General features: G+C 52.0%; 1 protein-coding gene across 1 annotated transcript in view; it reads right to left on the bottom strand.

Moving 5' to 3' along the window:
* Window positions 1-386: 386 nt before the first annotated feature.
* The window catches only part of FAM3D (FAM3 metabolism regulating signaling molecule D), a 31,891-nt gene continuing 16,952 nt past the window's right edge, over window positions 387-15,325 (bottom strand). Inside the window, exons 5-10 of the mRNA XM_032151890.2 lie at window positions 11,961-12,078; window positions 10,131-10,189; window positions 6,584-6,634; window positions 3,574-3,658; window positions 2,728-2,854; window positions 387-809 (exon numbers count right to left, since the gene is read on the bottom strand). Coding sequence (XP_032007781.1) covers window positions 720-809; window positions 2,728-2,854; window positions 3,574-3,658; window positions 6,584-6,634; window positions 10,131-10,189; window positions 11,961-12,078 — 530 coding nt within the window. The 3' untranslated portion in view covers window positions 387-719. The remainder of the gene's footprint in view (window positions 810-2,727; window positions 2,855-3,573; window positions 3,659-6,583; window positions 6,635-10,130; window positions 10,190-11,960; window positions 12,079-15,325) is intronic.

Genomic DNA, 15,325 nt, shown 5'->3' with positions numbered 1-15,325 from the left:
GGTCTGCTCCTGGGGCGGAGACAGCCCGGCTGTCTTCCCTGAAGCCTGCAGCACAGCCTGGCGGCTCCTTCCAGCCAGGTTCAGATCTGCCCCTCCTCTCCCTCTCCTGCTCTGGACTTGCTCCAGCTGTCCTTGAGACAGAGGGTGATGACAGTAGTTCTTGCATCCTGTCCCCAGCTCCCTCTGTTCCCATCCATCCCACACGTTATGCAGGAACCGAGGATTCTCTCAGGCCCACGGGAAATCCCAGAAACACAGCTCCCTCCCAGCTGCCTAAGGGGGAGCCTGAAGCTGTCACCGACCTGTCTGAACCCATGGCCCATGCTGAGTCTGGAGCAGTTTAATCCCAGGGAGAAACATGGCCACTGGAGTGGTCAGAAAGTTCATTCAAAACCAGCAAAAATAAAATTTAATTGGGCTCAAGTCTGGGCAGTTGGTCCTTCCTCAGGACCGGCCGTCAGCAGTCCCCGACGAAAGCACCCCGTTCTCTCCACAGACAGCTGGTTCCAGAAGGACCCTCTGAGGCTGCTCTTCCAGGTAGGATGCACTGTGGGAGGGTTCTGTTTCCGAGGAGGAGAGGCGTGACACAGCGTGCCAGGACCTGAAGCACCTTCCAGGCGGCACCCCCCGCTCCTCCTCCTCAGCCCCTGCCAGGCTCTGACTCCTAAGTCAGGCAGGAGCTTCTTCAGGCCCCTCGCTCAGGAAGAGCCACAGCCACCCTAAAATGGCTTCGGGGGCACGCAGCCCTCCATCTCCAGCAGCTCTGGCCACCCCTCGTATTTGTTTGTGTCTGGGCTGTTCTTTAAGAACTAGAGAGAGAGAAGACAGAGAAATACAGGCAGTGGGTGAGGCTGTTTAGAACTCACGCCCACATGGGCACTGTGCTCTAACCTAAATGGGGGTGAGGGATGTTATTAACCCACTTCACAGATGGGGAAACTGCGGCTCAGAGAGGGGATGCAACTTGCCCAAGGTCTCAGAGATAGGATCAGAGTCCAGTTACTGCTTTCACGCCCTGAAGGGTAACTAGTTGTTGGAGAGATCTAGCCCCTCCCCACAAATTCTCTGTGTCCCTCTAGGATACCTCAAATAACAATAATGATAGCAAAAATAGAAAGAAGACTCCGACCACGTCTTGAGCGCTTGCTGTATGCCAGGTGCTGTTCTGCAGTGCCTTATGTATTTAATCTGCACAGTGGCCCTAGGTAGTGTGCACTGTTTACATCCCATTCTACAGATGGGGAAGCTGAGGCACAGAGGGTCACTGCCCATAGTCACTGACTGGTAAGTGGCAGAACCACCACATAATATTAATTAGTACTAATAATAAGGGATGGGGCTCAGTGGCTCACACCTATCATCCCAGCACTTTGGGAGGGTAAGGAAGGAGGGTCACTTGAGGCCAGGAGTTCAAGACCAGCCTGGGCAACATGGGAGACCCTGTCTCTAGAAAACATAAAAAAATTAGCTGGGTGTGGTGGCGCATGCCTGTGGTCCCAGCTACTCAGGAGGTGGAGGCAGGAGGATCGCTTGAGCCCAGGAGGTTGAGGCTGCAGTGAGCCGAGATTGTGCCACTGCACTCCAGCCTGGGTGACAGAGCGAGACCCTATCTCAAAAAATATATATACTAGTAATAAGTATGTAAGAAGAATAAAATCACTTAGGATTGTGTCTAAAATGCTCAGGTTTAGTTTATGAAAGAAAAAAACGTAAATGGCAAAATCTGCCGTTGGAAACATTGTGGCTGACTCTCAGGAATTAAAAAAGAGATTCTAGATGCTACCTGTCTAAAACCGGGTTTCCCAAGTGTGGGGACTAAGAACAGACCAGCTTAGTCCCATCAGGGTGCCGGGTTCATTTTTGTGTGTTGGATCCCGGCCAGCTGGTTGCAGATGGGTGAAGGTGGTGCTGGGCTTCCTGTACTCCTGCACTTCCTCTGTCTTGCCAGTTCCCCTGGGTCTGGAGCCCACGCTTCGGGGCAGAACAGCGCCACCTGCCCATGCAGCCTCAGGCCTCTTGCTAGGGCCCTGCTGCAGCACCCCCACAGGACATTCGGGAACCACACCCAACCGCCCCCGCCCACCGGCCTCCTGCGTTCTTCGCTGCGTTCAGGTCATTTCTAGTTACCCGAATACATCCTCTTAGAAACACACACATACAGACCAAGACCACATTTTCTAGCTTAGGAAAAAAATCCTCCCATCCCAATCATGGTGCCCTTCCTAGAGCTCAGCACACGGTTCCCTGCACCTGCCTGCTCCAGCACCTCTTGTCTGATGATGGCATTGGCCTCCTCCCTGCCTTCTGACTTCCCTCCCCGTATTCTCCATGCCTAGCCAGGGAGGCTGAAGGGATGGGGACAGGCATCCTGCTCCTTTCCCCGGGCTCCCCTTCCCCGTCACACAGCTCCATGTCTCAATTTCTTTCTCGTTCCTTCATGCCTCACTTGCCCATCATCCTTCTTTTCTCCTTTTCCCTCTTCCTTTTCTGATAATTATCTGTATACCTGCGTATTTATATATGACCCAGCTTTTGCGAAATGGCCAAGGCAGCTTCCTGGCCAATCAGACCACCCTGGCCTTTGGAGTGAATGAAAACCAGGGGCCTCTCCGCAGACAATCTTCTCAATTTTAAAACCCTTGGGAGGTGACTGGGTGACTGTCCTTCCTACCACCACCCAGCTCCTCGTCCATCCTTCCTAGGGCCGGGTTGTGGCCCAGAACCCACCTGCTCAAAGGGGCTTTTACTCCTGAGATCTTTGGTGCCTATGAAGACCCAGCTGTCCCGGAAGCCCAGTTGTTTTGCGTAGGAACTCCCCAAGTCAGAGAAGAGTTTCCTGCTTTCATCATTCATTCTGCAGAGGACCAGAGAGGATGGTCAGGATGCAGGGGTGGGTCGCAGGGGCATCAGGTGGTGGGATTCCCATGGGGTGAGGTTCCCACCCTTCTCCCCATTCAACATCTGCCCTGGGGGTGCCCAGAGAACGTGACTGCACTCAGGAAGGACAGGGTAAAGGGCTTCAAGACTTCCTCTCCAAAAGGGCCTCAGATGGGGCTGGAGATGTGTTAAAACAGTACTGCTCTGTTTACAAATATAATACACATTCATTTGGAAAATATGGAAGATCACAAAGAAGTAACTAAGAAATACAGTTTCACCCCTCCTCCCCTTGGCGTGATCAGTGTATATATTTCCATATAGTGTGTTTTTTCCCCTCACTTAGCACTAGAGGGTGAGCGATTTTCCACATCCTTAAATACTTTCAGCAGCATCATTTTTGATGCAGTCTATCTTCATTTGTGTATATATCATATCCTATGTCACTGTATGTCATAGTTTCTGTAGCCAGTCAGCTGTTATTATTGGACAGGGAGAGGGTTTCCAGTTTTTCACTGTGGTAATGAAGGCTGTGATGAATCTCCTAGAACATTTCTTTGCATACTTGTCTGATAATTTCCTCGAGGTAAGTTGCCAGAAAATGGAGCTGGCAAAAGAGCAGGAAAGGGTGTGCAGGGTTTGAAGGTATTCAGTTTGCATCACTGTGTGGCCCGGCAGGTAGAATTTTCTACTTACTTGGTCCCTGGGTCGTCATAGGAGGCCACCAGCACCAGTGCATCCCCCGGAATTTCTTTAAGGAATTTCACTAGGTGCGTAATATCTGGGGGAGGAAGGAAAAGGTGCTGGTGATTTAGGGGAAATGAGCCCTGGTCATTCTCATGCTTGTCTACTGCCCCATGATGCAGGAGTCAGCTAGGCCCGGTGGACACTGGGCTGAGCTCAGAAGCCAGGAGGAGGAGCATCCCGGGTGGAGCTCCCTGTAGCCCTTGTCCTAGGGGAGGGCAGAGTGAGCAGAGTGAGGGGGACTCATCCAGGTGATGTGGGGTGGCTTCTGGACACTGGAATTTAGAAATTCCCCAAGTGACTCTGATTTGCACCTGAGGGTGAGCACCACTGGTAGAAGGGCCCTTGTGTGCCTACCCCTCTGGGGACCAAGTGCCATCATCTCTCAGGTGCTCTGGGCCCTTTGCATACCCCAGACCCCATTCTGCACTGGAGAATGGCCAGATTATCTGTGCTGACTTTAGATGGTATAGCACGTGGCCTCAGACAACTGAGATCCCTGGGAGAGAACTCGAGTCTCCTATGAATACAACTCTCCTGCTGTGTCAAGGAGCAAGGCTCTGCATGTGTCTTTAACGCCTCCCTAACTTGCCAAGCTCTCTGTTTAACAGAGAATAGCTCTAGGCTTAGCTCCTGGGAGAGGCATCAGCATCCAGCTCACTGTGAAGAGGCTGATTTGTTTCCATTGTGATGATGATGATGATGATGATGATGATTATTATTATTATTATCATTTTGACACAGAGTTTCGCTTTTGTTGCCCAGGCTGGAGTGCAGTGGCGTGATCTCTGCTCACCGCAACCTCCACCTGCTAGGTTCAAGCGATTCTCCTGCCTCAGCTCCCGAGTAGCTGGAATTACAGGCGTGCGCCACCACGCCCGGCTAATTTTGTGTTTTTAGTAGGATTGGAGTTTCTCTAGGTTGGTCGGGCTGGTCTCAAACTCCCAACCTCAGGTGATCCGCCCATCTCGGCCTCCCAGTGTGCTGGGATTACAGGCGTAAGCCACTGTCCCAGGGCCCTCCATTGTGATTACTTCTATGCTCACCTTCCCTACATTACAAATGATAATAGCTTTCCACTTAAGGCAGTAATATAGCTTCCTTTTAAGATATATTTACTTAGGTAAGAAAAAAAGTGATCCAATTTAAAGGAAAATACTAATAATGCAGATGTTATTCTAGAAATGGTGCAACTCGAGTGGGCTCAAGTTTGTGAACAAGCAGACTAGTGGTTGAAGCAGAGACTATATCTGTCAAATGAGGATGAGTAATAGCCCTGCTCATAGCATCTTTATAAAGTGCAAATGTGACAATAACTTTGAGCATACAGTAAGTGTACTCTAATGGAACCAAAAATTATTAGCAGGATTGGCTGAATAATTTGCAGGACCCAGTGCAGAATGAAAATGCAGGGCCTTTTAATAAAAAATTATTAAGTATTTCAAGACCACAATGGCAGAGCATCAAGCCAAGTGTGAGATTCTTCCAAGCATGGGCCCCATGTGACTGCCCTGTCCCCCGGTCATAGGCCCACAAAGCTGGCCTTGATTATTAGTATTCCAGTGCGGACCACTAGGACCTTGGGGAAGAAGCCATTCTCCCAGCTAAGGCCAGCTGCCAGCCAGCTCAGTGACAGAGGTTTCCGGTCAACCACCACAGTCGCTCTTCTAAAGAAATGGCCCTTGAACTTTTATGACAAAAGCAGGAAGCTCTTAAAGCACCATTAATTTGTGTTGTTAGCAGATATTATGGCCTGGTGCTTGTCTGGATGGACGGTGGGTATTTGGAAAAAATAAAGCATGCCTTCTGCTAATGATCACCTCACTTTAAGAAGCCATCATCCCCTTTTGTTTCCTGAAGGGAAGGGCTACTTGCTCACAATGCTTCTGTTTCTGGGTCCCCATCAGCCATGGCTACATTCAAGTTTATAATAAGGCATTTTAAAGCTTAGTTTCATCTTTACACTTTTTTTTCTTTTCATTGTGACAGATGATTTCCTTGCTTCTGGGTCATCTGGATGGAATGAGGGAAGAGGGGAGGGAAGGGGAAGAGGAGGAAGGGAGAAGACTAACATAGCTTGCCTGGACCCCTCCACCAGTCAGGCTGGACACCCTTCCACCAATTATTTCAGGTTATCATCTAATCCTCACATCAATTTTATGGAGTGGAAACTATAGCTGCCTCTATGTTATAGATGAAGAAACTGAGGCTCAAGAGGCGCCACTTGCTTCAGGTCATGCTGCCAGTAGTCTCTGACTCCGGAGACTGGACCTTTTCCATAAACCTGGCCCCAGGCCACGCTGAACATCAGTAGGACACCAGGCAGGATGTCTGGTCCTCAGCCCCTGGCCTGTCCCCATCTCCTGTTGCCCCTGTCCTCAGCTCTATCCTGTACCAGGAGGGACCTTGCACACTGCATGTGGGCACTTCAGTGTGCCTATCCAAGCTCCATCCACACTACCCTCCCATCAAGCAACAGCCAGCCTCTGGTCACCCTCCATCCTGGGTGAGTGTCTGAAGCCTGGGGATGGGGCACACCTGGTAAGAGACCTGCGTGGGCCCTGATGCAGACTCCAGGTCAGCACACCCCTAGCTCTGCGGACTCCTCACCCATGAGTTGGGATGGAGATGGAGGAGGGCCGGGTGGGGTCTTATGAAGCCCTGGGCCCAGGACAGGGTTCCAGCTGCCCATCCGACGTTTCCTGAGCTCACTTCTTAAATAAAGCATTGCACTTGAATCCCTGTCTCAGGATCTGAGCCTGGGAGATCCCAACTGAGATGGCCAGAAGGAGTTTTGAAAGCAGCAGGACACCCTCAACCCCCCACCGCACCTCTTCCTGGGTGCCTCCTGTGAAAAGAAGCACCAGGCACCTCGAGCCACCAGGTCCCTTGCTACATGAAGAGGCTCAGCCCTCTGCACCACACCCTCCACTGTGACTTCAGTGTCAGCAGAGGCACCTACCTCCAGAGTACATGTCAAATGCCCTCTGTCCCAGCACAGCTCCCGTGGTTCCTAGGGGTTAAAAGGAGAAGGATTATCCTCTGTAACACGTGTTGTTCTGCCTGTCGTTCTGCTGAAAATGGCTAATCTGTAGTCTAAGGTCTAAAAACAGAATAAGAATCTAATGAAATCAGGTCCTATAAAGAGCACGCAGGACTAAAGCAGGTGTCCAGGAATGGCTGGGCTCGTCTGAGAGGTTCAAGAACGTAATGGCTGAGGACATCTCTGGAATCGAACTGAGTCTACTCAGTCTGTGTCTGTGTTCTGTCCTACCAGTTTCTAACGCAGGACTTAGCATTTTGACCTCAATTTTGCATCTATACAGTGGGTTGTGGGAACTAAAGGAGATACATTTAAAATATTAATATTAGTCATACAAGACGAATTTTAGCTACAAAATCAAAATCAAAATGACAGTTGTCATCATCATTCCCACCTAAATAGAAAACCTACAACTGGAGTCCTCCACCTCTTGAAGGCAAAGGGATTTGTGTTGGGCTAAGTGGTACTCAGTTTCCCAGGGTCCAGTAACCTGGATTGCGTTTGTGGGTTTTGTGGGAGGAGGTGGCCGAAGGCCCAGCCCTCCAGGGAACCGGGTCTTACGGAGGAACGTTACAGTTCGCGCTCTCCGCCGCTAGATGGAAGTGTTGCAGAGGAGATGGCAGCTCCGAGGCTTACGGAGGAGAGTGGGGACGAGGCCTAGGCTGTCCAGGTGGCGCGAGCAGGCTCTCTTAGCAGCCCCTCCAGGATTCTCGGGAGCCACGTAGCGTGAACGGAATGCTTCACCTGGGGCACTTGGAAGGAGTCTATGAACCCATGGAGCTGCTTTTGTGATTGCGTGCGCTCGTGAATGTTTCTGCAATTGGAGAGTGGTGGGGTGGGGGTGGCGGCCAGCATAGCTGGAAGATCCTGAGGACTCTCTGCCCCACTAAAGGTTAAAGACTACTGGCTCCTTAGCAATCCTTGTGTTGTTCTTGGTCATATAGATGAGGACGTTGAGCCCCTTACATGATTTGTTGGGCTTCCCCACATCTGGCACACAAAGCACACATGTATACAGTAGGTGCCGTATACATGGCTGAGACATTTCCAGTCTAGGGAGGTAGTTCAGGTGAATGATTAAGACCTGGAGTTAACTTGATCCAGGTTCAAATGTAGGTGGTTTTACAGGCTGTGTGACCTTGGGCAAGTTGTTTAACCTTTTTTTTTTTTTTTTTTTTTTTTTGACAGGGTCTCTCTCTGCTGCCCAGGCTGGAGTGCAGTGTGTGAGCTTGGCTGACTGCAACCTCGACCTCCCAGGCTCAAGCAATCCTCCCACCTCAGCCTTAGCTGGGACTACAGGTGTGCACCACCACACCCAGCTAGTTTTTTTACTTTTTGTAGAGATGGGGCGGATTCGGGGGGTGGTTCACTGTTACTCAGGCTGTTCTTGAACTCCTGAGCTCAAGCAATCCGCCCACCTCAGCCTCTCAAAGTGCTGGGATTACAGGCATGAGCCTCTGCACCCAGCCTGCTTAACCTCTTTGAGCCTCAGTTTCTTACCTGGGAAATGGGGATATTGAGCATAGCTCTATCCTAGCACAGTGAAGGGGTTAAATGAAAAGGCACAGTAAGTGCCCAATAAATGCTAGTTCTTATTGCCATTGATGGTTATTTTCATCCCTTTGGCTTTGTGAGAGGCAAGGAAAGAGGGCTAGTCTGGGGCCATCTCATTGGAGAATATTCAAAAAGCTTTTCTCAGGTGGGACCCATTCAGGGGAGAAAGTCAGCAGGTTTCAGCCAGGTCAGCTGCCCCCTGCGCCATTTCCTGTCTGCCCTCACTGTGGGGTGAGGGCAGATGGATGGGAGTGTTGATGTAAGCTGAGGCTCCTACAGTCTTCTGGGGTCTGGCGTGCACAAAAGAGCGCTCTGAGATCAGCCTGGGCACTCCCTCCCTGCAGGAGGGAGCCACCATCCCTGCAGCCACTTCACTGAGGCTGGAGTGGAACAGGCCTGGGCCCTCCTCAAACCTGCAGAGGAATGGCTCCACTCAGTCTCCTGCCTCTCCCTGCCCTGGCCCTTCCTGGGCTCCTAGGAAGTTGGCCAGGGCTGTCCTCTGACTCCCGTCTGTCCAGGAACAGCCCCATCACTGCTCCAGGCTTCACCTTCTCCCCTGACCCAGCAGGGTTTAGAGCGAGAAAAGGCTTTCTCTGGAGTGAAGTGCAGGGGCTTGGAGCAGCAAGGCCGGGGCTCCCATCCTACCCTGTTCCTTCCTAAGTGTGCTCATGTGGTCCTGCCATACACAAGCTCGACAGGTTCCTTCCTGAGCATCCCTTACAGCTTTCTCCATGCCTGCCCTGACCTTTGTCCCAGAAGTGGCCCTTACAGCCAGGGAATGGCCCTTGTTTTCTAAGAACAGAGGCAGAGAGGAGGTCTTGGCTGGGGCTAGACCACCTGGTCCTTACCTGACCCTGTAAGTCCACTCTCTCCTGAAACATGTCCCTACTTCAGGCTTGGTGGCCCTCTGGCCTCCTGTTTAAGTGTGTGTCCTGCAGGAGATGGGTTATCAAGGCCATGGATTCCCTTGTGGTCTCCCTGCCTCCAGTCCCCCTATTCCAAGCTGGAGGGAGGTTTCTGGAATGCAGGCCTGGCCCCTCACACCCTGCTCAAATCCTTTTCATGGCTCCCTACTGCTCTCGGCTTCCAATCACACTTCTTAGCAGGCTTGCTAGCTCCTCATCCTCTGGTCTTGCTGCTCTCCCCAGCCTTGCCTCTCCATGTTGCCCTGCAAACCTCTCTCCCTCCTTTTCCCTTCTCCTCCCTGCACTGTGTTGCCCCTGCCTGGAAAGAGCCTTCCCCAATTTTCTCCTGGCCAGCGCCCACAGTCCTTCAGGCCTCAGCTGGCCATCACCTCCTCCTGGAAGCCTCCCCTGAACCACCCTGGGTCTGTCCCCTGTTCTGCATCCCAGCTCTGCATCTCAGCTCCCATAGCTGTGCTTCCTGCCCCTCCAGAGAGGCTCACCACATGGAGATTGTTTGTGAGCTTCACAGATACCTACGGAGGCTGTGAAGCCAGGGCCTTTCTAGTTCTTGGCTGACCCCCAGTGTCCTGTACAGAGCCTGGCCCACAGTAGCTGCTGCCTGTATTTGTTGAATGAATGAATGAAGGTGTATACTCAGCACGTGATCCTGCACTGTCGTTGGTTGTCCCCACATCCTCATTTGTGTTGGTTTAAGCAGAGTGGCTTTGAGGTTGGGGTCATGTTTCACTCATGTTCCATAGGAGAAGTGTGTCCTCCTGAGATAGGAGCATGTGGCAGGGGCCTGGCTAGCTCTGCGGTTCTACAGCTCTGCGGGTCTTTGAGATCTTCTGTTCCCCCAGGCCAGCCACGCTTCCCCTCCTGAGCTCTATGGGCATTCCTGCCATGAGGTAGGAGCTGAGCCAATGTTGGTTGAATGAATATGCCGCTACCCCCTACCCTCCCTGGTGCAGGGTGGGAACTGTCTGGGGGAGGGATCTGCAACTCACCATTCACCAGGGCGATGTTTAGGCCTCTGCCCACGTTGTTTTTCACAGGACTCATGATCCTGAAGACAATGAAGAAGAAATGTGACAGTCGGTCCCGAGCGTGTAATGAACACTCTGCTCTCCCACCTGGGGAACTCTGCGAGGGCCCGCATAAGCAATGTGGACGTGTTGGGAAAAACATGGAATAACTGGGGCCATCTGTTTTCTCCTGAAAACTAGTGGTGGGGTGGATTCTCTGAAGAGTTTCTCAAGGCATGTTGGACCAGAACAACCTGCTCAGAGAAGAGGCGAGGTCCCTGCCTGGGCCTCTGAGGTGTTGGAGGTGGGGCCAGCCCACCCCCAGGCCATGAGGCCTGCCTGCTGGGAGGAGGCAGAACCCAGAAGGTTGCTGCCATCCTGGGGTGTCTGAGTCCCCACATGGCCCAGCTGTGTTCCTGCTGGCCCGGCATCCACACCCTTGTCTCCAGATGTGCGATGGGAGAATTGTCTTTCTCCACGAACAGGCCAGGTGGTTCCTGGGATTGACCTCTCTCTCCCAGGCATGGACAAGCAGAGCATCCTACGTCCCCAGCTACAGTGACTGGCTGATATGGTTTGGCTGTGTCCCCACCCAAATCTCATCTTGAATTCCCACGTGTTGTGGGAGGGACCCAGTGGGAGGTAATTGAATCATGGGGCAGGTCTTTCCCATGCTGTTCTCATGATAGTGAGTAAATCTCACAAGATCTGATGGTTTTATAAAGAGGCTGCACAAGCTCTTTCTCTGCCTGCTGCCATCCATGTAAGATGTGACTTGCTCCTCCTTTGCCTTCTGCCATGATTATGAGGCTTCTCCTGCCACATGGAACTGTGAGTCCATTAACTCTTTTTCCTGGATAAATTACCCAGTCTCGGGTATGTCTTTATCAGCAGCGTGAAAACGGACTAATACACTGGGCTAGGCTTGGTCATGTGACCCAGGCCAGTCAATGAAACACAGGCTTGGGACTTTTGCAGGGATAATTTAGACAGGAAGGCTCTTTTCCCATTAGGGTGCTAGGCTGGGCTAATATGTCAAACCAGCTGGCGGTCTCTCTCTTTAACCATATGGAGAAATTCCTTACAAGTAGAAAGAAAAAAGCAAAGCTATTAGACAGAGGAGGGTAGAGCTGAAGATGGGGTGAGAGACAGCCCTGATGACATTGTTTGAATCCCTGGATCCAGGTGGTCCTGAAGCCTGCCTACCACCCCTGGTCTTTTAGATATTTGAACCCATCAGTTCCTTGTTTTGCTTAAACAAACTGTGGTTAGGTTCAGAATCCTGGTTTAAACACCTGTCCCTAAGTTCTTTCCTAGGTTGCACTTGCTGTCCCATGGCCTTTACTGTCTAGGTTGGATGATGGGTACACAGCCTTTCTCCTGTACTGGGGTGGAAGCCCTGGTGCCTGCTATATCTGGGCTTTGATGCCTGGGTCAGGATCTTGAAACTTCTCTGCAGGCATTTCCTTTCATGGGAAGCCCAGCAACTTGGCTGTTAGACTTGAGGTCAAATCCTGGCCCTGCCACTGGGCAGGTGACCCTGTCTGCACCCCACTATCCTCATCTTTACAATAGGGGTAATAGCCCCACCTCCCAGGATGTCGGGGGAATGAATGAGAGATGCTGTGAAGCACCAGGCAAGGTGCTGGCGGATGTGGGAGCTGTTTCAATTATTGTTATTTGTGCCTCACACACCCAGAGTGAAAGGGAAGCTGTGGGCTGGTCTCACAGGCCAGCCCCTGCAGCCTCTGAATTTTTTAATGAATGAATGAAATAAAATAAAATAAACATAGTTGCATCTTAGGTACTTACATGTGGTCTTCAAAGCACATAGTGGGGCCCACGACGTTGGCGGCCCCACTGCAGATTTTAAACGCAAAGTGGTTGGCTGGGCAGGGCTTGATGAGGCCACACTTGTACTTTTTAACCTCTGGGGAGGAAAGAGACCAGCCTTGGTGGGCAGCAGCTCAGGAGGTACTTGGGGGAGAAGGAGGGGAGGGCCAGGGCGCAGCTTGGGACGAAGCTCAGAGCCTCTTTCTGGGGGAGACTTCGCTGACCGCAAAGTCTGGGAGATGTGCCCTTCTGGGCTCCACGGTGCCTCCAACAGCCCCCCACCAGAGCACACAGGACCAGCCCAGAATTAATTTTTGGGCTTCCCATCACAGCTCCAGCCACAGCAGGGCACCCTTGGTAAATGTAGCCAGAGTAAACCTGAGTCACCATGTCGAAGGGACTCTCCTGAGAACCTCTCATTCGGGCTATGGCAGCCTTCTGAGTCCCCAGAGGCCCCTTTTGAGAACTCCCAGGGACCCTGGCGGGGTGAGTGGGAGCACTTCTCTCTAGCCAGGTTCCCTTGGGCAAATCCTCAACCTCTTTGCACCTCATCTTATCTGCAAAATGGGGTATCTGTGGTGCCTCCCCCACTGGGTTCTTGTGAGGAATACGTGAGTGTGGTTTAATGCTCAGTACACACTGGCTATTCTTCTCATATTCATTCATTTATCACTCATTTACTGAGCATCTACTAAGTGCCTGATGCTGGAATACAACAGAGAACAGGCAGACGGTTCTGGTTCTCCCACTGGGAGCTCAGCACGGTGTTGGGAGCCCACTGGGTACTCACTAAGTGGCACCTCTGGTGATGTTGGCTGTTCCTAAGACCTGCATCTTCTCCATGCAGCCTTCACAGGGTAAATTGGGGAGGTCCATGCCTGGGGAGAGATGCTGGTGGGACCTAAAGATGTGGCTGAGCAGCTGAGCCCTCAACGTGCTCTTTGAGTTCTGGGATGACATCCGCCCTTGTAGCCTAGCATGTTCTAATTCATCCTAATGTGTGCTTTTTAGCACCAGCTGACAGTTTGGAAGGCAGCATTAAGGAGGATTGGGTAAACATGGATTTGGAGAATGCTCATCTGCAAAGGGAAAACGGGGGTTGGGCAGCCTTTCCCTCCCCAGCCCCTGTGCCAGGTGTCTGGCCAAGGTCTGCCAGTGTGTGCTTTGGAGCAAAGCTGCAGGCTCCTTAAGGAAGCTTGCACATGCCAAGATCTTGCTGCATGCAAGGCACTGGGGCCAGGACTTTATGTTTATTATCTTATTGACTCATCCTGAAAACTCCTGTGCCTGGCACATAGTAGGCACTGGATAGTCTTCATTGCAGAACATGTACAACATTTGGGCCAGGCTACACCTGAGGCTGGAAGCGACCATGTGGTTTCCAGGGCCCTCCCTGGTCTATAGGGAGCTTTTAGGTGAATCAGGAAAATGCACCCCTCTGGAGGGGCACAACCCACTGGTGCCAGGCTTGGCGAGCACCTTTGAGTAGGTAAAGGTGCCCCTTCTAGGAGCAAATGCAGCCCACACCAGGGAGCCCTGCTGGCTTGGTTTCCCTCCACTGAGCAGGCAACCCTGGGAATCTGAGAGGAAATGCCTGTCCGGGGCTCCCCCTCTCCTGGTTTCAGCACACACACGTGATGAGTGGGGCTGAACTCAAACCATGACATTGTCACCCAGAGAGTGGGCAGGGGGCAGAGGCATCTGTGAAGGGCTGTTCAGGAGAGAGTGGGTATCCAAGCCTGTGGCTTAGGGGAGAGAGGGCCGGGCTGGGGGTGGACAAACTCCCCTTCTCCTCCTTCTGGGCAGGATCCCTATGAAGGGGCCCAGCCCCCACCTATGGGATTGGCTGAGGAGTGATGCTGGGGAGGGAAGCCAGGGCGTGGCTCCTGGTCTCCTACAGCCTTGAGGCTCCACCTCCAGCCACGTGCACCCCTCACCCAGAGATCTCACCGATGCACGGAGATCATTCCCAGCCCTGGGGGCCACTTCTGGAGTTTGCCCAGAGCCTAATCAATTGCAGCTAAGGCTGATAAACCTGATATCAACAGGCTAGCTTAAGCAGACTTTTCCAGCATTGATTTTCTGACCATCCAGCCTTCACAGTCATGCTGCTGGATGAAGGGAGATGAGGCCAAGGGGGCCTCAGCCTCTGGGAGGCAGGTGATTTGCTCCCTGGGTTCTGGCATAGAAGGCTGTTCCCATCAGCTGCCTCAATCCCTGAGGCCCAACCCCCCTGGGAACCCTTGTGCTGTTGCTCAGGGCACGGAACTGGTGTGCCACCAAGAGCACTGGGGCACGGGTTCATTCAGGAAATAGGCTGCTCTTTCATTAATCTGCTCTGTGGCTTGCCAGAAATTGCTCCCTTTATCTTTGCCAACTGTGAAATCAGGGAGTTGGTTTAGATCAGGGTTGTTGAACAGGTTTCCTCTTAAATGTCAGTGTGGACCTCCTGTTAAAGGCTTAATGATAAATCTCTCAAGGCTGCCTATGGGTTTGGAGGGAAAGAATGCTGGGATTGATTGGTGATGTCTGCCATGGGAACAGGCAGGGTGGAAAGCAGCATGTGTGCTTGAATTTGTTATCCCCCCAGCAGGTGATGTCTAAGTGTTTGATAGCAACAAGATGCTGTGACACTCTGTGTACACTTCAGAATATGACTGAGGAGACTTCAGGGAGCTAGGGTTAAGGGTGTGGGGTGAATGATTTGTGTTGTTTCATATTGTCTTTGCCTTCTGTAATCTCACAGTGTACTGGGGCACCCATGTCCTTCTTAGCCAGGTAAAATCCTAGTTTGGGAGCCACAGCCCTCTTCAGAGTCACCACCATGTTGAGAAGGAAATGGAGACGGCCTGGAAGTGCTGCCTCTTGCAAAGAGGGGTCGAGGGGGTGGGCTCTGGACTAGGTGGTGGAGGGGGTTTGACTTCTGCCTCACCACTTACAGCTGTGTGACTCTGGCCAAAAGATTTCACTTCTTGGTGCCTTAGTTCCCTTATCTATAAAAGGGGCTACTTATGGCACCAACATAGGTTTGTACGTAGGATTGCATGAGAGGCCTGTGAAGTTCTGAATCCAGTGTCTGGCACATAATAGACACTCAATCATCGTTACTAGTGCCATCATCACAGCTCTCCCTCCCCTTCCTTGTCCTGACTCTCTAGCCAAGGCCTCCACTGGAGCATTCTTGCCTCTAGGCCTTTGCAGAGAGGATACCTCCTCCCTGAGGCCTTCCAGGGGGTGCCCCTCCTGGAACCCAGAGCACTTTCTCCACTTCTCTTAGGCAGGTCTGGCATCTCCACCCCAACAGACAATCAGCACCCACTTCTGTTTGTCTCTGGGGCCCCTGT

The sequence above is a fragment of the Hylobates moloch genome, unplaced genomic scaffold (assembly GCF_009828535.3).
Source record: "Hylobates moloch isolate HMO894 unplaced genomic scaffold, HMol_V3 SCAFFOLD_5, whole genome shotgun sequence".
Taxonomy (NCBI): domain Eukaryota; kingdom Metazoa; phylum Chordata; class Mammalia; order Primates; family Hylobatidae; genus Hylobates; species Hylobates moloch.
This window is presented reverse-complemented; position numbering and strand designations above follow the sequence as displayed.